At 49.3% G+C, this 21,305-nt stretch overlaps 1 protein-coding gene across 1 annotated transcript in view; it reads left to right on the forward strand.

Annotated features, from left to right (window-relative positions):
* Positions 1–278: 278 nt before the first annotated feature.
* Positions 279–21,305, forward strand: part of LOC121713249 (plexin-A1-like) — a 61,056-nt gene continuing 40,029 nt past the window's right edge. The window contains exons 1-3 of the mRNA XM_042097749.1: positions 279–649; positions 16,873–17,066; positions 17,988–18,048. Of these exons, the coding sequence (XP_041953683.1) occupies positions 279–649; positions 16,873–17,066; positions 17,988–18,048 (626 nt within the window). The remainder of the gene's footprint in view (positions 650–16,872; positions 17,067–17,987; positions 18,049–21,305) is intronic.

A 21,305-nucleotide genomic window follows, 5' to 3' on the forward strand; every position in this document is an offset into this window, starting at 1 on the left:
AAAATGAGCAGCTCTTGCCAGTGTTACCACAGCACAGATTGTGTTGTGTGTCTGCCATGGAGGGATAGACAGATACAAGGGAAGGAAAGAGAGAGAGAGAGAGAGAGAGGGAGACCCAAGCCCTCCCTCCCCCCGGACCATCTGTCCATCCTGGGATCTGCACCCCGAGAGACGTGGCTGGACTCAGGGAGAGAGCTGGCTGCTAGACCGGCATCGCCACTCCTCTGTTGGGCTGGACGTTGTGTGCCACACCGCGCTGCGCCATGCAAAGCCACGCTATGCCACGCCATGGCATGCCCCGCCTGCTGTCCGGTCGCCAGAGAGCTGGGCACCTGCGGGACGGCTGGGCCGAGGGAGGAGTGGAGAGCAGGCGCGGAGGGAACATTCTTGGCCGAGGGCTGTGGGCGTCCCGAGGGCGTGCCGCAGGTCTGACCGCGGGCGCCACTCACCTTTTGGCCCAGCGCATCTGCTGCCGCCGCCTCGTCCTGTCCTGTCCACCTCGCCTGCCGCCGTGCCGCTCTAATTGTGCCCCCGCTGACTCCCTGGCCCAGGCCTTTCCCAGCATGCTCTCTGGCTGTGTGCGCTCGTTGCACAGCTCCTGCCAAGAACTGCACTCTCCCCCTGCAGACAGCACAAGCACCTCCACAAGGTTTGATTTTCCATCCTCAAATCAGTGCCATCTTAACCATCCTCGCTGCACTCTGGGGAAATTGACTGACAAAAGCCATTAGACTCATTGAGGTGCATATATCAAGCTCATTACATCAGTCAAAATCGCTCTTTCCCCATCAAGTCTGGCGCTGAGACGAGTCTCGAAAGGGAAAGGCCAAACACCTGAGAGCTCTTCACTCCGGCGAGTGCGCAGCCTCGTCCTCGTGCGGGCCACTTGTACGAGTCTTCCTGGTGAACGTGGCCTCTTCTCCACTGCCTCTTTGTTTAACCCCCTAATTGGACGGTGTCCTGCGTGACAGTTGGAGGCGTCTGACTCAGTGCAGACTGTCATGTCTGACACTAGTCCCCTCAGTGTCTGTCGTGTTGGCATGACGACTGTAGAAACCGGGGGGCCGCTCCTACACCCCCCCCCCCCCCCCCCACCCCCCCCACCCCCAGTGCTTCTCTCACTGGATCCAGAGAGATGCTAAGCTATACACAATCAAGTGTATAAAAGTTTTCTGGTGTATAGGACTTCAAGGACCATCAAGTAGAAGTAGTCATCAAGCAACCCTTTTTTTTAAGATCATGAGAAGCTGATATAATGTCCTATACCATATAGATATCATCATTTCCAATACTGCTTCCTCTTCACTGCACGGGCAGACAGCTGTGTGTGTGTGTGTGTGTGTGTGTGTGTGTGTGTGTGTGTGTGTGTGTGTGTGTGTGTGTGTGTGTGTGTGTGTGTGTGTGTGTGCGTGTGTGTGCTGCTGGATCCCTGGTCTGCTCCGAGCCCCATTGTGCTCCGGCTGCCTTGTGACTGAGTGCCAGGGCGATGTGCTCCGCCGCCAGAGCTGTCAGGAGGAAATTGAAAAGACAAAAAAGATCAAATTATCACCCCTCAATTAATTATCCACAAGCAGAGAGACACAATAATAGTGATAAATGTCTCTTAATCTTCATCTTCGGCAGTGGAGGGGAGGCAGCATCGGTGCGTCGTTGCTGCCTTTGTGCTTGACGGAAAATGTGTTTAGCGCCATTTGAAAGTAAATGATGCCGGCTTATCGGATTAGAGATCGCTCCATAATAAATACTGTTGTTTTATTTCCCTCCCCTCCTTAAACGTGATTACTGTTTACAATGTTTCACAATTATTCTAATGCCCTACAACGCAGCCTGCTTGCATAATGCCCTACCATGAGGGGGCTGCTGCTGCAGGAGGAGAATGCCACTGTGTGGTGGAGTTCTCCTGGGTGTTCTCTTTGCTGTTGGCATTGTGTGCCTCTTGTTTTAGCTTCTTCCTCCCTCTTATCCACGTGTCATCTTCTATCACTGGGATCTCTTGGCCTACTGCTGTGTCTGGGAGGCCCATGCATACCACTCATAGTTTAGCTCAGAGCTGAGGGTAGCCCTGGCACTGGGAAGCAGCAGATAGTGTTGCATGATGCACCGATACTAGAAAGGTATCATAGTACCCTGAAATTAAAATGCCTATTATTTAAAGTATATTTTTTTGGCCTTTTTATGCCTTTAATGAGAGGACAGTGAAGAATGACAGGACGCAAGTGGGAGAGAGAGCAGGGCTGGGATCCGGAAAGGACCACGGGGCGGGAATCGAACCCGGGTCGCCGGCGTACGGTGCAGGTGGCTATTATACCCCATTTTATTAGTATTGGTACTTAAAGAACGGTGTCATCAGATTTGAATGAAAAGTCGTATTTGTCAATTAAAAACATTTTGGTAACGTATCAAAGTTCTACTAGACTAGCAGCATATTAGGCAGCGTGCTGCCTTCCCCCAATGCCTCTTTATCTTGTCATTCTAGAGAGCGCATGCACTCGTCTACAGACCTGGTCCTTCTGTCTGTGCCTCTGTGCCTTTGTCTGGGTTAGCCTCTGTGTAACCCTCTCTCACTCCAACCTGCTCCTCTCCTGCTCCCTTTCTGATGCAGATCAGATCCGTATCTGTCAGAAACAAAGGGCTCTTCCAGCTGAACACAGCGAGGTCACTGAGCCCCCCTCTCAGAGCTGGAGGTGTTGGGATGCACTCGCTCCGTGCTCCCGCATACTCTGCCCCGGGTCCAGGAGAAGCAGATCAGTTTTGTTTGCCTTTGGTCAGGCAAAGTCCAACATGCCAAGCGAGCATGTCCATAACATGAAATAAGAGAGGACAAGTAAGATGGTTTGTACTGTAAGTCAGCTAACAGGACCCCCATTGATACCTGCGTTGAGTTACGCTTAAAAAACATTTGTGCACAGTAAGGGTTTAGAGAGAGTGAATGAGAAAGAGAAAGAGAGGAAGATTGAGAGCAAGAGAGAGATGGAGAAAGAGAAATATACTTGGACACACGCTATGCTTTGCCAGGCTAAAGGAGTTGACTAGCAGGATTCAGGCAGGAGTGAGGCGATCGAGGGGAGCAGGGAGGCTTTGACCCTGTTGACCTGACACGCACAAGCAACAAAGGCCCTGGGAAGAACATCAGCAATCAGGCCCCTCCATCTTGTTCATGTGTTGTAATTGAAACTCTCTTACTGCCTCATTAAGGTGATAGATTATAACACTTTTTTACTCTCTCTCTCTCTCACTCACTTACACACACACACACACACACACACACACACACACACACACACACACACACACACACACCTTTTGTTCCTCTCATGCACATGAGCTGTGTTAGCTGAGATATCAGCATGATTTGCCATCACTAGCAGCCATTCTCCCTTCAAGACGGTGGCCGAGCTGAAGATTTCCAGCCAGTGATTTCCAGCTTGTTTGCGTTCTGTGCTCTGCTATTGTTTGTGAGTCCCTCTGTGTGCCTATAAAGAGAGTTTTGCATGGTTGGACAGCCTGTGCCTCGTCCCTGACCCCTCTGAGCTAGTTTCTTTCTGCAAGCCGCTCCTCCGATGTATCGAGCTGCCGCGTAACGATTTTCTTTGTCCTCCAAGTGCATCTTTCTCCCCCGCTAGGCTCACTCACTGGACCCTGAAACACCTTTAATCACGACAGGAGGGGACATGGGGCAGCTTGCAAAATAGCGGCACGAGTATTATTTTGTTTGTTTGCTCCTGAGCCATGCAGCATCAGAAAATGGGCACAATTTTCGACAGCTCAATCATTCCCCAGATTTGACGTTGTGTCTAGGGGGTTGGGGTGGGGGGCAAGTTTGTTTTTGTGTGTCCCTGCATTTGATTCCCTGGTGCTGCCTAATTGATTGCATCTGTGTATTTGAAGACATTCTGCTTGTTCTATCTTCTATCTTCCCCCTCTCTCTCTCTTTCTTTCTTTCTCACTCGCTCTCTTTCTTGCTCTCTCTCTCTCTCTCCCTCTCACTCGCTCTCTCTATTATTGTGGTGGCTTTAAGCTGTGATGAGTGGCTGTGGCTCTCTGGCAGTAGTCTGCTTCACACAGCTCCGTGCTGCTGAGACACACATCATAATCAAAGTCGAGCATCCTGCCTTCACCTTGGCTTGCCTGGTAGGAGCACATCTGAGCACACAGTGTTTTCTCTCTGGTGTGTGTGGTCCGTTACTGACATGGTGGCCTTTTGATGCGCACACAAGACAATTTTACGGTACGTGTTCACATTTAAACTTGAGCTATGCATCACATGCACATCAAATCTGTGTTGGATGTAGAGTGCGCACACACACACACACACACACACACACACACACACACACACACACACACACACACACACACAAGGTGTCGCATCGGTGACGGTTTCAGCGGCCTGGCGGGGACTTGACACATTGCTCTTTTCACGCTTCCAGAAAGCCTAAGTGGCTTAGGGAGACTTTTGTCGTCTCGGCTCCCCTGGCTTTTCCCGGGCGAGCCCCAGAGGCGAGCCCCCAGACCCACGGCTGACCCCACGGCTGACCCCCGGCAGACCGCCACCACAGCCACCGGTTGGCCGGAGCAGCAGCACGGCGCCGGTGCGTGAGGCGCGGGGTAAACAAGCGCCAAAGTGCTCCGGACACAACAGAAGGCCTGTGGGGATTACTGGGCTAAGCCCAGTCAGGGGGGTCTGCACGGATTAGGCTAATCACGACCCCGGCAGCAGCTCCGTCCTCAACTCCCCACCGTGCCGCTCCGCGCAGCCAAAGAGCCCAACGTCACTCTGTCACTCGCTCCTCTCCACACTCTCTCCATTCTTCCGTGTGTGTGTCATTTCCTCTTTACAGTGCACCCCTGTTGTCGTTTTCCGCCTGCGGTTCCCCTCAGGTCTTTGCCGAACAGAGGAGTCCTCTAATGAAATGATAATGGCCCTTAATTGTTTGCAAAGACATGGTGGGTATTATTTACATCCAGGCCCATTTGAGATGAAGTGGAGGAGAAGGGGGAGCTCGTTTTCATCCGTCTCACGCTAGCTGTGCAGCGGACGATCAATTGCTTTGGGTGCGGGTCTTGGCATTGATGGATGGCTATAGGAGCCTGTGACATAACGCTGCTCGCCGCTCCTCCCTGCTGCTGATGTAACTCTACACCCAGCACCTGGAGGCTCCTCTAGGACACCCAGCCACTGAGCTTTGCAGCAGCGTCGCCCGCAGCTCCACGGCAAGGTCCTGCTGTCATTTGGAAGCCCTGCTTTATAGTGTTGAGATCATATGGAACGTGTCTTATGGCCCCGGCGCTCTTGAATGAGGGGAAAGAATGAGAGAGGAGGGGGTGCAGGACGCGGAGCCCTCCACTTAATCCCGGGACCCTCTCGTGGCGCCTAGGGTGTGTGGGCCTCCGCCTCCGCCTTCGCCTCGATCTCCACCTCCACCCAGCCTCGGCCCACGTCGCTGGCTCATTCAGGCTCTCTTGTTCAGGCTCTCTCTGGTGGAACACCGCTGTGCCCCCCCCCCCCCGGCCCCCTGGCCCCGTGCTTTGGATCTACGCTGTGGAGTGGACGCTGCTTGGCCGGCGAACACTGGGACCATTTCCATGCTAATAACCCTCCACAGCAGCATCTGCCAAGAGGGCTGTCCGGAGCTGTGCCTGATTCAAACTGTGACGCCGGGATTTATGGTCAGACGGCCAGGGCGGGTCCTCTCCGTGCATTCATCCTTCATGGGGGTGAATTAGCGTCGGCCTTGGTGATTTGGCTGCAGCGCCACTGGTGTTGATTATTCCTGCTCTCTGTGTGAGGGTCATTGTTCTAATGGCATTGTTGTAATCAGAGGCTTGTTTGTTGGCGAGTTGGTGGGATGTGTTGAAATGCTAATTTGTTTAGCCTCCTTGGTCACTGTGTAATATATTGCTCAAGGTTCTCGTCCGGTGCGCTGGGCCAGAGCTCCTAACTCATGCCATCACACACACAGCTCTCATGTGAACACGTGCAACTAGTTCAACCTCAACACTGATGTTAAATCCCAGTTCCATTCTTACAGCCACAACATTATATTTATGTAATTGAGAAACCTGTCAGCTCATTTATGTCTTGATACAGGAAACGGGTTTGTTTAGATTGGAGTGAACCACCAAGGTAAATGAGAGGGGACAAGCTGTCGCTCTCTGAAGACTCCCATAAATGTCAGGGGCTGCCGAGTGATCCACTAGCGGCCTTGATTTTGCTTGTGCGAGCAAGAGGGAAGTTATGTGGAGGGGAGGTGGAGGGGTCAAAACTGCAATGGAAGCAGCCTGCCTCTCTCTAATAAGCCGGGGATATGTGCGAGTCTGCTGTTTTTGCCACCACTGTGCGGTTCTGTCGCCCGTCTGTCTCCCTAGGCATGCTGGGAACTCCACTCAGGCTTGACTTTCCTCTTACAAACCACTGATTACAATGACATGCAATTTGTGTCCTAACCTCTAGGGTCACACACACACACACACATGCACACACATACACACACGCACATGCACACAAATGCACACATGCACACACAGGCAAACACATACACACACAGACTTAAAAGTCTTAAAGAGCCACTCAATCAGAACCACACTCGTAAAGATAACCACATGGGCCCCATTTCAGCTTTTTTAGTCAATACATTGCTTAGCGGATCCAGGATCTTTCTTCTCATCTATATGTAGGAATGTAGCGTTGATAATGCGTCTGTTGGAGCAGATTTAGAATCTGCTCTCCGTGTCCTTCAACCTGGAATACTGTGAACATAATAAGTCAGCTGAGCCACAGACACGGCCCTGAGTCAGTCTGGGAGGGCACAAGGCCCCCCATCAGGACATAAGGCTTTCCGTCACCCACGCTGTGGGGGAAGGCTCGTCACTGCCATCCCTGCAAATCTCTTCTGTTTCAACGCTGACGACTCCGCCATTAGTCCTGTCTGGAACTTTCCGTGGATCTAATGGAATGAAGAAAAGCTGTCTCTCCTCATTAGAATCCCTGCTTGTGTTGTCCTCCAGAAATAATTGAAAGACTCCAAGCAGGCAAGAAAAAAAGGCAAATGTTTCTTTAATCTAATTTGCAGGCGAACAATGGTCCAGGGACTATGTTAAATTCCTAAAAGTGGCTTAATGCAATGCAATTTAATGAGGTAATTTGTGCAGTGCTGGATGGTGTTGTGTCCTGCTGAGTGTGCTCGCTCCAGTGTGTTCCCGTGCATGTGTGTGGATCACGGGCACACACTCACACACACTCACACTTGGGCTTTGCAGTATGTGCTGTATTGTCCCTCTTATGTTATTCTCTTCACATACTGTAGATGAACCTAAACATAGCTTTTCTAGCAATGAAGACATGTGCTGATAAATTAATTTACTGAGTTGAAAGCAGAGGCAGGCCATGCCCTTAGGGGACAGGAGCTTGTGAAGGTTACATTACTGTCCAGTCCAGTCAAGTTCCTCTCCTATGATATGGCAGCTCTGTTTAGATAGAGCTGCTCAAATGTTCCTTTCCACTGACAGAGAACGGGTTCCATTGTGGTTCATGTGGTCCAGATGTTGAATTGTTCGGAACATTTCGAAACACAAATAAATTGGTTCAGAACCTGAAAAGTTGAATATTGCTTTTGTGTTGTATATCGGAGTGGTCAAGTCATTCTACAGTTTAGAGAGGAAGTAGAACACAACTGCACTCTAAAGCCATGAGTATGCTCTCCTTAGCAACCATTGCCATGAGTAAACAAAGCTAGGTAACTAACATTACAAAGCTAAGCTAATAAAGTTGTGATTCCTCTGTTTTGACAGCATCATGGTCATATTATTATCTCCTGTTTATGCATATCATTATCTCCTGTTGATCACCCTCTGCTGATGACACGTCCTGGTTCTATTCAAAACTGCTGGAAATGCAGGCTAGTTCACTATACACCAATGTTTGAATAACTCTGAATGGACGTGGTTTAGAACCCGTTCTCTGTTGGTCAAAAAATGCTTAAAGATAGAAAGATATGTGAGCCAGTACATCTAACTCACACTGACAGTACACTCCAGCCCTGTGCAAACTCCTGCTAATAAGCAGTGAAGGGCCCAGTGCTTCTTCCGCCTCCACCATAGACACTCATAGGGTCTGAAGTCTATAGCAGCCTACAGAGGGGATTGCAATAGAACAGCACTTCAGGTTACACACACATGGACAGGCTGTTTGCTGGCCTTAGTTATGAGTCATATTACCATTGCATCAATCTCTTTCTCAATTAACATCAAACCCTGGATTATGCCTTTTGAAGACCAGAGCATTCCGAGTTCTATTCTTCATAAAAGAGTATGATTCATTGTAATATTAAAATTGACCTTCACCTTGACATGACTTAAACACGCGGCCACTGTGATCTTATACTGATAAATGGCCTAAATTGCCATGAAAGGTGAAACAGTAGACCATGTACAAGCCTGTGAATACATCAATCTTCCACTGCTTGTCGATTGGCGTGTTCAATAATCAATGTGTGTGTTAATTGTAGCTCTATACGCACAAACAGGATTCCCATCTCAGATGAGACCTCTGCTCTCAGAGTGCCATCATCAGTAGCATTGGCTTGTGCTTCACTGACATCTGCTCTTTGATGTCAAGAGGAACTAGAGACTGTCTGCTTTTGGTTATTGTAATGTCTCTTTGTGTGTGGGTGTGTGCGTGTGTGTGTGTGCGTGTGTGTCTGCTTGATTGATTTAGCTTTGATCACACTCTGTTGTTTTTTTTTGTTTCATAGACACAGAGCTTGATAAATTACTTCCCCTTTGAAAATATGAGAAGCTTGCATATTCAAACTGTCGTATTTAAGGGAGGCACAAGCCAGCTGTTGACAGTGTATTATAAAACAATAGCAGTATTGCAACATGTCCTCCGCCAGGGCGACTTAACAGTCAACCTCCCTTTCAGAGGGGACATTGTTATGTTATGAGATGGCAGCAGAACGCACATGGGAGTTCCCTAGCATACAGCATACAGTGCTGGGTTAAAGCAGTGTGCCATTACGGCTGAAGGAGATGAGGGACTGGGGGATACCATAATGGCTCTCCCCTTCCAGGGAAATAGCTTTTCCTGAAGTTGCACCGTTTGTCTGAATTATAATGTGTTTGGAACACCTGCAAAGTGTTATTAACATAAACAAAGGTAGCTAATGTGAAGTCTGGTGTGTTTTTCTTTCACTTTTTACTTTACAGGAGTCGAAAATGCACATTCATAGATGTGACATCACTTGAGTCCTCATGCACTGAAACACTACTTAAAAACAACTTATTGGGTTATTGAAAACCTATGGTTGGCCTTGATTGGATTATTTGACCTCTCTCAGTGTTAATTACAGTATAGCCATTGGCTTGTGTTCTGCTGAGGCGTCCTCCTAGTCTGTGCCTCCACAGCTGCCAAACCACTGTCCTCAGTCCATGTGTCGATCTCTAGAGGAGGAAACAGAACCGAATAACAGTCTAGTTCCATCACCCATCTCGATAGTAACAGCAGGGGAGTTCAGGGAAGATGCTAAATGATCAATGTCAGGTCATCACGGAATGAAAACGCACACAGCTAGAGGAAATCTCCTTCCTTAGGCCACTTCAGCGGCTTCCTCCACCACTAACGCGTAGGAGTAGTCCCATGGCAGAGGTCTGGGCACATTAAAGGCAGCCAGCACTGTTATATAGTGCTGCTTTACAGCAGCCATGAAACCTTATTTACTTGTCCTTTCTTCTGACTAGTGCGCGACACAAATGCTATTTTTCATTGGATTCATCCCTCTGCGTTCATTAAATAGCCTTAACCACCCAGACCAGGATTGATCAGCTCTCCAGAAAGTGCTCTGAGCAGATTGCCGTATCTGGGGTGTAAAAGGTCAGGAAGCTTGTTGTGGAGCGAGTGCCAGCTGTTATCCCCTGTCAGCGGCAAATAATGGAGCGCCGCGCCCTGCTACGGTGATGCAAGAAATTAAGGGCAGCCTCTAAAAAGCTATGAGTTTCGCTCCATTCACTCGCCGGCTTTAAATAGACCCGCAGGTCTTTAATGGGGGGAAGACCTGATCGAGTCTTCTGAGGGATTGAGTTATGGTGGAGTGGCCAAGCCTGCCCAGCTCCCGCGTGGAATGGAGTGACCCCACTCGCTAAGACTGCTCGCCACATGAAGATGTCAGGCCAGTATTAAATACACCTCCAGGTGACCGACAACTCTCTTCCCCTCGAAACCAGAACATTTCGTCTTCTTGCTCAAAGACAGCATTAATTGCGCATAAGGTCCACAGGTCTCGAGCTTCTTGGCCATATTCCAGTTGTGGTAATTAAAAAGAAGAGCAGAGTCAGGGGGAAGAGGAGGAGTGTGTGTAGAGGAGACGGAACAACAGGAGAGCATTAGGAAAGGAAAGGTAGTGTACATATTTGCATGAATATAATAATACATGCCATGGGCTCATGAATAATGTTCTGAAAGTGGTTTATTCATGTGTCAACACCTCCTTGCCAGTGCTCCTCATTGTATGTTCTCTGCTGTTTGAAAAGTGGAGTCCCTAACAATCTGCTTTAATTAGCTTACTGAGGCTTGTTATGAAAAGAGAGCATGCTTGTTTTCTCCTCCTCATTTCTCAAAGCAACTTACCAAAAGTCAGTGAAAAGAGATTTTTTCCTTTTTGTTTATTCTCGTTTTGATGTTCACAAAGCTGCCATTGATAAGGTGACAGCTGCAAGAGGAAGCTGTATTTAATATGATGCAACTTTGTGTCAGGCAATCACTTTCTCTATCTCATATGTCAAAATGAACTAAGCCTCTATGAGAAATCTCAGTGACAGTGCTTATGCTATTACCCACTTCTCTTGAGGGCTGCTCAACCATGTGGATTGGCTAGCACGAGCACTCTGTCATCGGCCATTGTATCCTAGCAATGCCCTAGCAATTCATTACAGAGCTGCTTCCTGGAGGATTTCCTCTCAAAATGCATGACCCCTTTCTCTTGGTCCATTGAACCTCGACTGTCACTTAGCATCCCAGGCTAAAGGAAGACTTGTTCAGCCGTACTGCTGACTAAGGAGTCATGCAACCACCAACAGCTAAGCAGATAACTTATGAGAACTTGCCACAGCATGCAGTTTCATGATGGTGTCTGGAGAGGCCTGATTGGGAGTCAAAAACAGGTCGGAGCTCCGATACGAGGCTGGAACTTACAGCAGATGATTCGATCAATGAGGGCTCCTCTCCATAGCTGTCGTCAGTAGACGGGGAGCTCACTGGGTGGCTCGCCCCACATCCTGATCTCCCTCCCTGCAGGGTGAGTGCAGGAATTCAGGGGGGTGTTGGCGGAGGATTAGCCCCACCAAGCCGGGATCAGAGGGCGCCGCCTGGCACTACCGCCCAGCTTCCTGAGCGCCAGCGGTGCCAGGCAGGATCAAATGAGGCGTAATGACAGAGTCTAGTCCACTCACATACCAGTCAGATTACTGACAGCACTCAGCTAGGGGCCATGGAGTAGATTTGGTTTTACTGCTTTTGTCTCTCCTGTTCAAGTAAAAGGTGCAAATTTGAGATGAATTGTATCATTAGAAACAACTGGTCCCGGCTCGTTCTCCAGTCAATAAAACCTTAGCTGGGTTTCTGCTTATTAAAAGGCACTGAGCTGAGTAAATCTCGCTACTGCACCACTTCTTATATCTGTGCAGACTATGAGACTTTTTCATTTCATGCTTACTTCTTAAAAAATACCTTTGTGTGCCAGTTTCATACCCATAATATGATATTGTTTTTTAAACTCGGTGATGTTAGTTGAGCAAAACATTGTGTTGATTTAGCTGTTGGTGTAACCAGATCAAAAGACTCACTAACCATGCTATCCTCATAATGAGGTGAGCGTTTTGAACAGCCAGTTGTAACCAGTTAATGGCACAGGTGAAAAATGAAGAAATCTCAACCCTGGAAGCCCTGGAAAGAAAATGTTCATCCTGATATGTCCTGATATTAACACCTTTAGGTCAACACACCCTGGGCTGATATTAACACCTTTAGGTCAACACACCCTGGGTGGGGCTGCTCCTGGGGAGCCTAGCTCATTGATATCTCTCTGCTGTGTGCCTGGGCCAAGTGGGAGAGCAGCGCAGCGCCATTAGCAGCGGCTCAGTACAGATGCTGCAGGAAAGGTCACTCCGCATGCGTGCTGCCGCATGTTTTCTGATCCAGCCACGCGGCCGGTCCCTGTCCTGCTGCTCGCCATTATGCGCGTCCCGGTCTTTTGGCAGGCTTCGTCTGCAGACAGGAAATACCAGCAAATACCAAGCCTGTCACACAGCTTAGGGTTCAGTTTGTCCCCAAAAAATATAGCTCTCTTTTTTTTCCATAAATCAATCGGTGCTTTCATCCGTCGGCTGCTCTGTTCATCTGCACTTGCATCCATCTCTGTCCTTTTTCTAACTCGAGGGAGTTCCGCAGGGACGGGAGTGCAGTTCATCACAAATCCAAGAACGGTGAGGACAAATTGTGGTTGTTTCATGACCATAGATCTTTGAGTGTAAAGGTGCTTATGTACTCACACATGCCCCAAAACTCAAACACAGCCACACTGACAGTACTCTGGGATAGTGATGGGGAAGACTGACAGTACTGACAGTACTCTAGGATAGTGATGGGGAAGACTGGCAGTACTGACAGTACTCTGGGATAGTGATAGGGAAGACTGACAGTACTGACAGTACTCTGGGATAGTGATAGGGAAGACTGACAGTACTGACAGTACTCTGGGATAGTGATAGGGAAGACTGACAGTACTGACAGTACTCTGGGATAGTGATAGGGAAGACTGACAGTACTGAAAGTACTCTGGGATAGTGATTTGGAAGACTTAGAGGGCATAAACCCTCTAAGAAATTGCATATTTATGGTTGCTATGCTAATCTGCTGGGCTGGATGTGAATGGTTTTGATTTGAATGGCAGCTAGAATGGGGAGGCTGAGGGGGAACAGTGGGCTTTGTGGCGACTGCCCAGGACCCGCTGCAGAGGGGAAGGATGAGGACACAGAATTAAACTGACATCACAGTTCAATGTCAATGAATTGTTAAACATTTACACCAACAGCTCTCAACTATCAACAGTATGTGTAATCCATGACTCAGTACAACAAACATAGAAACACAGTATTTATGCATCCGAATTGATTCATCGAGGGTATTACGTCTTCATAAGCGCCTCTGCCTTACCCAGAGCACTATGATGGACTGTTGAGGATTTGTATCAGCCAGATGGAACGTAACCCTTCTCCATTAGGAAGGTCTGGCCGTCAGTCTTAGAGGCGAGCAGAGAAGAGCTAAGCTGCTTTTTCCCCCAGGCTTGACCGTTTACCGGCCAGACAGTGTTTACTAACAGTGGGCCGTGTTTGGTCTCGTCACCGCTGCGGTGGCTCAACCTTGGTGTGATCCCCAGGCCCGGCTCCAGCCCATCCCTCAGCGCTCTAATCTCCCCGCGGAGCCACGCCCCCCCCCCCCCCCCCCCGCGCCCCTGGCCTCCACCCTCGGCTGATGGAGCAGCGTTGTCTCCACAGAGGATGCTGCCGCGTGGAGCGCAGGGGTCGCAGGAGGGTGGAGCGCAGGGGTCGCAGGAGGGTGGAGCAGTCTACACGCGCACAAACCTACACCCGTTTCAGCTCGGGTTGTTTTTGCTTCCCATTTTGGGATTTAGCCTCATCCTGGATCTTACATGACTAGACGTGGGAGATGTCAAAGGGCCGATGAAGACTGTGAGAACTGTCTGACACATTCCGTATAGCTAACATGCAAGTGACCTAACGGATGTAAATATATCATGTTAGCATGGCGAATGGTATAATGATATGCTTGATATGTTTTGACATATCTAATTAAAAAATCTGAAACGCACATTATTCACACATTATTTCCTCGTGGATATCTAGAGGGCAGTGTCTGGCAGGAATGCTATTGCATCAGAGCTCTGAGTGTATCATGTAAGTTGCTGCCCAGTCTGGTTTTGTGTGCTGAGCCACGATATGTCACATCCAGCATGTCCCTGCTCTGCCCGCGGCCCTGCCTGTGTCACAGCTGACTGTTGGAATTCATTTAATGAGGACCTGTTGGTGGCCAAGTCTCCATGGGAATGAGGCCTGAGGCCCACTCCAGCCTCTCTCCACAAACGGCCTTTATGACTTACTGCTGTTTTTGCTCTTAGTGTGTGTATGTGTGCGTTTGGAATGACGGGTTATGTGTCAGATTTATGATGGCAACAGTCATTCAAATGTATATGAGGGCCAAGTGATATGCTTGGGGTTCTTTTGGCCTCTTCCCAGAGTTGCCCTTAAGTGAGGGGGACACGGGGTTAACTATGAGCTGGACTGAATCTGATGCTAGCGTGAGAGACAGGTGTGGGCGGGCAGATTATCACCCCGCTGACCTTAAATTGTCCCCCTTCTGAGGATCACACATCATCAATCCGGCCTCGGAAAGCCCATTTGCAGATCTGGACAGAGGATTAGTGCTCTCTCAGCCCCAGACCTGCGACCTCCCCTCAACCTCACTATTTGTCCTATAGCTGCAGGGTATGTGTGTGTGCGTGCGTGCGTGCGTGCGTGCGTGCGTGCGTGCGTGCGTGCGTGTGTGTGTGTGTGTGTGTGTGTGTGTGTGTGTGCGTGTGCGCGTCTGTGTGTGTGTGTGTGTGCCTGTGCCGTGTGCTCGTGTGTACATGTGTTGGAGTGTGTGTGTTCAAAGGAAGCCGAGTGATGAAGTGTGGTGGAGAGGAGACGACGGCTGTTCTGCTCGGCGTTCAGATGCTTTACATTCTCTTAAGATTCTCTCTCCGTCTTTGGTTCTCTTTCGCCACAGGCGTCTGACAGCTACCTTCAGCCTGAGCAATTCTCCAGCACAGCGCTTGCTTTGCAGCGCAAATATCTAAATAAATCCCAAGTCAAACAAAGTTCAGACTCGCTGGAGTTGCGGAGAGTTTTAGTCAACCTTGCTCTGCTCTTTGGCCGGGCGTGAGGCCACACTACCGCCCCGGGCTTAGTGTGGATAGCCTGAGCCTGGGCTCCTGTGTGTGTGTGTGTGTGTGGTGTGTGGTGTGTGTGGTGTGTGGTGTGTGGTGTGTGGTGTGTGTGTGTGTCTGTGTCTGTGTCTGTGTCTGTGTTGGTTGGTTGGTGGGTAGCGGGGGTGCTTAGGATGGAGGCCTGCATCTGAGGTCAGTTTATTTGTGTAAGCCCACCGGCCAGGCTCTCCCGGGGCAGTAAAGGAGGGCAGGACAGGGGCCTGGTTTGTTTAGCCTCCTCGCCGGCTCCAGTGGCCGGCCTGGGCAGCAGGGGTGCTCTCAGGACAGCCGCGGACGCCCCTCTGGCCTCACCAGCTGCCCATGCACATGTGCTCTACCCTTACCATTTCAGCCCTTCTAGATCATCCCATCCTCATAGGAAAACTAGGGACTGCAGCACCCTAGGCAGGGAGGGATGCCCCAGACACGTACTGTAGATAAACATGTATATCACTTACCTGAAATAGTCACCTACTCCAGTATGCACATCTATGAGTGGACATCATACCCACGTCATTCAAAGATATTATCTTTTTTGTCTATAGAATGCATTTTTGGCTGTGTAAGGTGTGGTTCCCCGGCTGTATTAAATCAGGAGTGTTCATATTTGTCGTAGTCATGATGGATGTGCTACCTGTTTGAAACTGTCAAGCCTGTGTTTTCCAGGTTTCATGTGCAGTTGCACATCACTGCTCTTATGATGCCGTAATGTGTTATGCACTGCACAGAGAGAGAGAGAGGGGGGGGGGGAAATCTATTAAAACTGATTACTCATGCCTCCGTAAGCCTGCGCTGGCCAAGTTCCATCGCCGGAGAAAAGACATTCTTTACAGGAGCTCCGGCAGCTTCGAGCTAAAATAAACACACGGCTCTTTAAAGTCTAAACAGAAATAAAAGAAAGACTGGCCTTACGTTTCCACACAGACTGCTGTCCCCGGCAGCTGGCGGTGGCGATGAAGGAGTGCGAGGGGGCAGGACGAGCGACGTGTTGGCTGGCCAGTCGGAGCGCGTTTCTAAGGTTATTCCCAGACGTCCGTTTCTCCAAGATTAATGGCGGGCTTGCTTTTGTAGCCTCGGGCGGCCTCCTCCTGAGGCTTCACATGGTCATTCATATTCATTTACAACCTGCGTGTGGCCCACACACCACAGGAGCCCAGCTGGCCTGACATTGCCCATAACACACACAAACACACACACACACACACACACACACACACACGCATACTCCCTCTCCCTCTCTCCCTTTCTCACTCTTCCTCTCTCCTGCTCTCTCTTTTCTTGCTTGAATCTCTCATTGCTCATACAATAAAAAAAAACATTAACTTACACACTCTCATTCACTCACTCACTCACTTACTCACTCTCACACAAACACCCGGTCAAAGTCACACTTCCACTCACACGCTCAGAGAGACACGTACAGAGAGTCCTCTCACCCAGACACAGTCCTACTCGGCCCCACTGTAGCTCCATGTCGGTGGCACAGCATCATGCCTCCACTCCAGCAGAGAGAGAGAGAGAGAGAGAGAGAGAGAGAGAGAGAGAGAGAAGCGAGAGAGAAGAGAGAGAAAGAGAGAAGAGAGGGAGAAGAGAGAGATAGAGAGAGAGAGAGAACCACAGCACTGTCTGTTCCCCTGTCAATCAGTGGAGCCCGTTCCCACCCAAGCATCTCCACTCTCCCACTCCTCACTGTCCATCAATACCTCCTCCTCACACAGAGGCTCTTCTGGATGAAATCCCCTGTGCAGTTCCTTCCCTCCATCTGTTTCTTCTTCTTCTTCTTCTTCTTCTTTTTTCTCTGCCTCTCTCTTTTTTCTTTTGCTCTTGACCACAGATCAATTTTTTATGAGCGTGTTGGGATGCTGAGGTTCAGTGTGTTTGTCTGCCTTCACCAAGTCAGAAATAGAGGACTGCAAGGGCGTCTGGCGAGAGGGCCGTGCGGGCGCGAGAGGCCCGTGCGGGCGGGCGGCCGCTTCGCTGCGCTGCGGTTGGACGTGCTGCCAGGGGACAAGCGGACACATGAGCACGGTCCACATGGCTCCTCTGATTCATGTCTTGATGTATGGATTGATTGGGCCTCCAACGCACCGCCGTGGCACCCGCCCCATGAATGGATTAGTGGGTAGCTTAGAGGAGGCCTCACAGCGGCACAGAATATTAGTGGTGACATGTGAACCGCACACACACACACACACACTCACACTCACACACTCTCACACACACTCAAACACACTCAGAAACACACACACACACACTTACAAGCACACACACTCTCACACACAGAGAGAGAGAGAAAGAGAGAGAGATACACTTATTGTACCACACATAGGGCCTTAGAGGGTCTACAATTTCATCATCACCTGGGAAAGCAGTCCCAGATGAGGAGTGGGCCCGTAGTGCATTTGATTTAGCACATCTGTGAAAGGCCTGCAAATGAATAAGACGCATCATTAGTGGTTTCTCAGGTTACCCTTCTCTCTGCTGCTACAGTTGCTATACATTAGCAGGCCTTTGATGCTCAGGATGGGGCTTAGGTTTCAGCACTGTTGCTGGGATATCTGAGATGCTGTGATATCTAATGTGAAGCGGCCCGTGCAAGCTTTGTGTTAGTACGTGAGAGTCTGCGCTAAGGAAGAGGACTGCTGTGTTTATGGTAGAAAGTCATTTATATTGGAAGTGGGCCAACACTGGGCTCTTTGTGTGTGTATGGGTATGCGTATGTGTGTGTGTGTGTGTGTGTGTGTGTGTGTGTGTGTGTGTGTGTGTGTGTGTGTGATGGAGTAAAGGGGGGTGGGTGTAAGAGGGGAGGGGGAGGAGACACTACAGCTTGCGTTTTTGGCAGCAGCATGTCTGGCAGGGCATTCCTTAGCAGACCACAAAATGACTAACTTTCCTTTCCTGTTCCACTTTCTGAGGCTGGTGCTGGTTTTGTGGCTCTTGTTTTCCCAGGACTCCGGGCTGAGCTGCCTCCCAGGATGCAGCCCGCTCCCCCTAATAGAGGGGGCGAGAAGTGGGACAAAATGCCAAAATGCAGATATTTATGTTTCCTGCACGAGTGTATGTCAAATATGTGAGAGTATGTATGTGTGTGTGTATATGTGTGTGTGAGAGCATATGTATGTGGGTTTGTGAGAGTATGTGTGTGTGTGTGTGTGTGTGTGTGTTATTGCCTCTACTGCACACATTTGCTCAGTGTGACCTTGTAGTATTGAGCTTTCCAATGCAGCAATGGCATGAATAGTTGTGTCTCTCTATTTCCTTGGTACCTCTTTCTCTCTCTTTTCCATTCATGTTTTTTTTTCTCTCCCATTCTCTCTTGCTCACTCGCTTTTTCTCTCTTTCTTTGCGGTAGTTTGTATTGCTGGTTCTCTTTGGTTTTCAGAAGGAGTCGCGGGTATTAAAGTATGTAAACATTGGCCTTGGTTGAGAATACAGGGGTTTCTGAGTTTCCATCTGTTTCTCTGATTTACTGCTGAGTTAACTTTGCACAACGTCCAACCACAAGCCTCATTTTTTTTAAATGGATTCAACATCATTTCTGAATAAAATCACCTCTGCCTACGTAGAAATATCTTTGCCATTTTGTGTAAAGCCACATATCCAGTATGTCTGAGATACAGAGAGTGGCCTCAAGCTCGGTTCCCAAGTCCAGCAGAGATACAGTCAGCGACATGTGCCTGCACGTGGAGGTGCAGATAGATAGATAGATAGATAGATAGATAGATACTTTATTGATCCTCAAGGGGAAATTCAAGAACTATGGGATGGCAGACTGGCATAGTGGCACTACCTGCCATCCCCTGACAGAACTGCAGATGACAACAGGAGTGTGGCATTGTGTAATTGCATATGGCTGCTTTAAATGGCAATTTGAAGCTCCAGTGGCTCTATAATTAGAGGCGGTGGTCCCGCGGGAGCTGGCTTATCGTTTCCTTTGTAATTACACATATGAATACAGTGTGCAAGGAGTAACATGCTTTCTTTATCTCTCTCTTGCTCTCTCGCTTTCTCTCTCTTCCTCACTCTTTCTCTCTGCCTCCCTGTCTTTTTCATATCTCTACTTTTTGCATTCCAGCTTTTGCCTCACAGACTCATTCTCTGGCCAAGGTTAGGCAGCGAGGAATCAGCCATATGCAAACATGTGGAGTGTATAATGCTATTCTGTTATTGGATCTGGAATACAGATTCAGCTGCAGTTGGATTCATTTAGCCCAGCAGGCCTGATTTCCCTGGGCACTGACACGCCATGCTTGAAGCTGTACTGTATATATGTGCTAACAAGAGAACAGCACTGTTACAAAGAGCAAGTGTATAAGGTTGGTAGTTATGATCTAATTGATGGCTTTGTCTCTGGGTCTCCTTCATAAAACACTCACACACACCTCACTGGTTCTTAATTCAGTTCAGGGCAGCGTTTATGTGCAGGGAGGCTTCAGGATCAGTCTGCTGACCTGAGTCCTCTGGCCTCCTCGTGTGCAGGGAGTGGGCACTATTACCTGCATGAAGGACCACAGCCTCCTCAGCCCCCCCCCCCCCCCCCCCCCCCCCCCCCCCCCACTGCCGGGCTGATATACCGGACGTGTCCTTCGGCCGATAGATCATTCCATTGTTCTCCCCCTCTTTACCGACACCTTGTTTGAAAAACATTTTTCCTCTCCTGCGACTCCTGGCATTACTCATTCCTGACGTCTTTTGTCATTCAGGGGGCCTTTCAGGCTGTGGCAGTGGGTTAATGATTTAGTGTCCAATGTAATATAGAACAAAGACCTGGAGAAGAGAGAGAGTAAAATATAGATAGAGGGGGCAAAGACAGGGAAACGAGTGGAGAGAAGCAATAGGTGTTTTCTGAGAACATGTGGATTAAAAGCCATAATGTTGATGGATCGTTTTAATTTGCTGGCCTGTGACCACAAGTGGAGGTGTGCTCAGTGCTGCTGCTGCTGCTTGGCCCGACGCCCTCTGCTGGAGGCAGTGGACCCTGCAGCCTGGCGTCACTGATTTCCCGCAGTGGAGAGGTCAAAGCCGTGGAGCGCAACCAGCGAGCTGTGTGTCATTCCTTTGGTCAGATGTAACCACAGAGCAGGAATTTGTTGTTGACAAAGACACTTCAGAAGGGCTTGATTATTAATTTGCTTTTGGGATGGATTGGAATTGTCTCTCAATAATGTGAGAAACCACGGACTGCATAGTTTCTGTAAAGCAGCCACAATGAAATAAAGTCACCAAGACAGTGTCTCATGAAATAAATAACAAATACAGCTGATTGTCTCTCGTCATTGTCTTGTCTCTCTGGTCGTTTGAAATGGTGTTCAAAAGCTTCTGTGTTCAAACTTTCTCACAGAATGTGTAGTGGAGGTTGTGATGGTCATTAACATGAACCCTTCCTCCATCTTCACCCCTTCTCTCTGTCTCTCTCTCTCTCTCTCTCTTCTCCTCACCGCATCGCCCACTCTCCACCCCCGCTCTCTGGCCTTAAGCTGGCCATCAGGCGATGGTCAGCGGGACACAAAGTGTGGATGTGAGCTAATCATTTTGCGGTCCGCGCCGACCTCTCCCCTACGCCTCTGCACCCGACGATTAGCGCGCCGCTCCATTAGTGACCCTTTGTCTCTCGCCACCACTCAAAGTGGCCGCTGCTCTCGGCCGTGGTTAGCGGAGAATGTGGACTAGCCGTGCCGTGGTTGGCCGAGTCGTCAGAAAGCCCCCACTGTGCGGTCGGGCGTCGGGGGCCGGAATCCACAGAATGTAGAGGCAGGGGGTCCCTGGGCCAAGACCTGCAATTAGGGCGTAGCAGATGGCCCCGAGTGATGCCTTACCAAGATGACGCGAAACCAACTCTCTTTGAAGGGAATAATGGATCGGTGTGATTTGACTTGATGCCGGGGTTGTCAGCAAAGAAGCTTTTACCAATGCCCTTTTTCCCTTTGATTGAGCCGAATGAGTAGCTGGCAGACAGTAAAAAGCTCCCTGTCTAGGCAGAACACAATAGAGTTGGGTGTGATGTGTTTTTCACAATTGTCCTGCCAGCAGAATTAGTTTCCATTCAATTATGGGAAGATGCTCGCTTGAATGTGCCTGGTGCTGTGGACCACTTTGAAGCATCTTTTGAAGGTTTGCTTTCCTATCTTGCCCACCAAACAGAAGTGCTATTTGAAAGCAAATGCCTAGCAATGTAATCCGGATCTGACAGTCAGCGAGATAGGAGCCCAACAGAATGGTACACATTTGTATAGACATTGTGGAAAGGTATGCTATTGAAATATATAT

The sequence above is a fragment of the Alosa sapidissima genome, chromosome 7 (genome assembly GCF_018492685.1).
Source record: "Alosa sapidissima isolate fAloSap1 chromosome 7, fAloSap1.pri, whole genome shotgun sequence".
Taxonomy (NCBI): Eukaryota; Metazoa; Chordata; class Actinopteri; order Clupeiformes; family Clupeidae; genus Alosa; species Alosa sapidissima.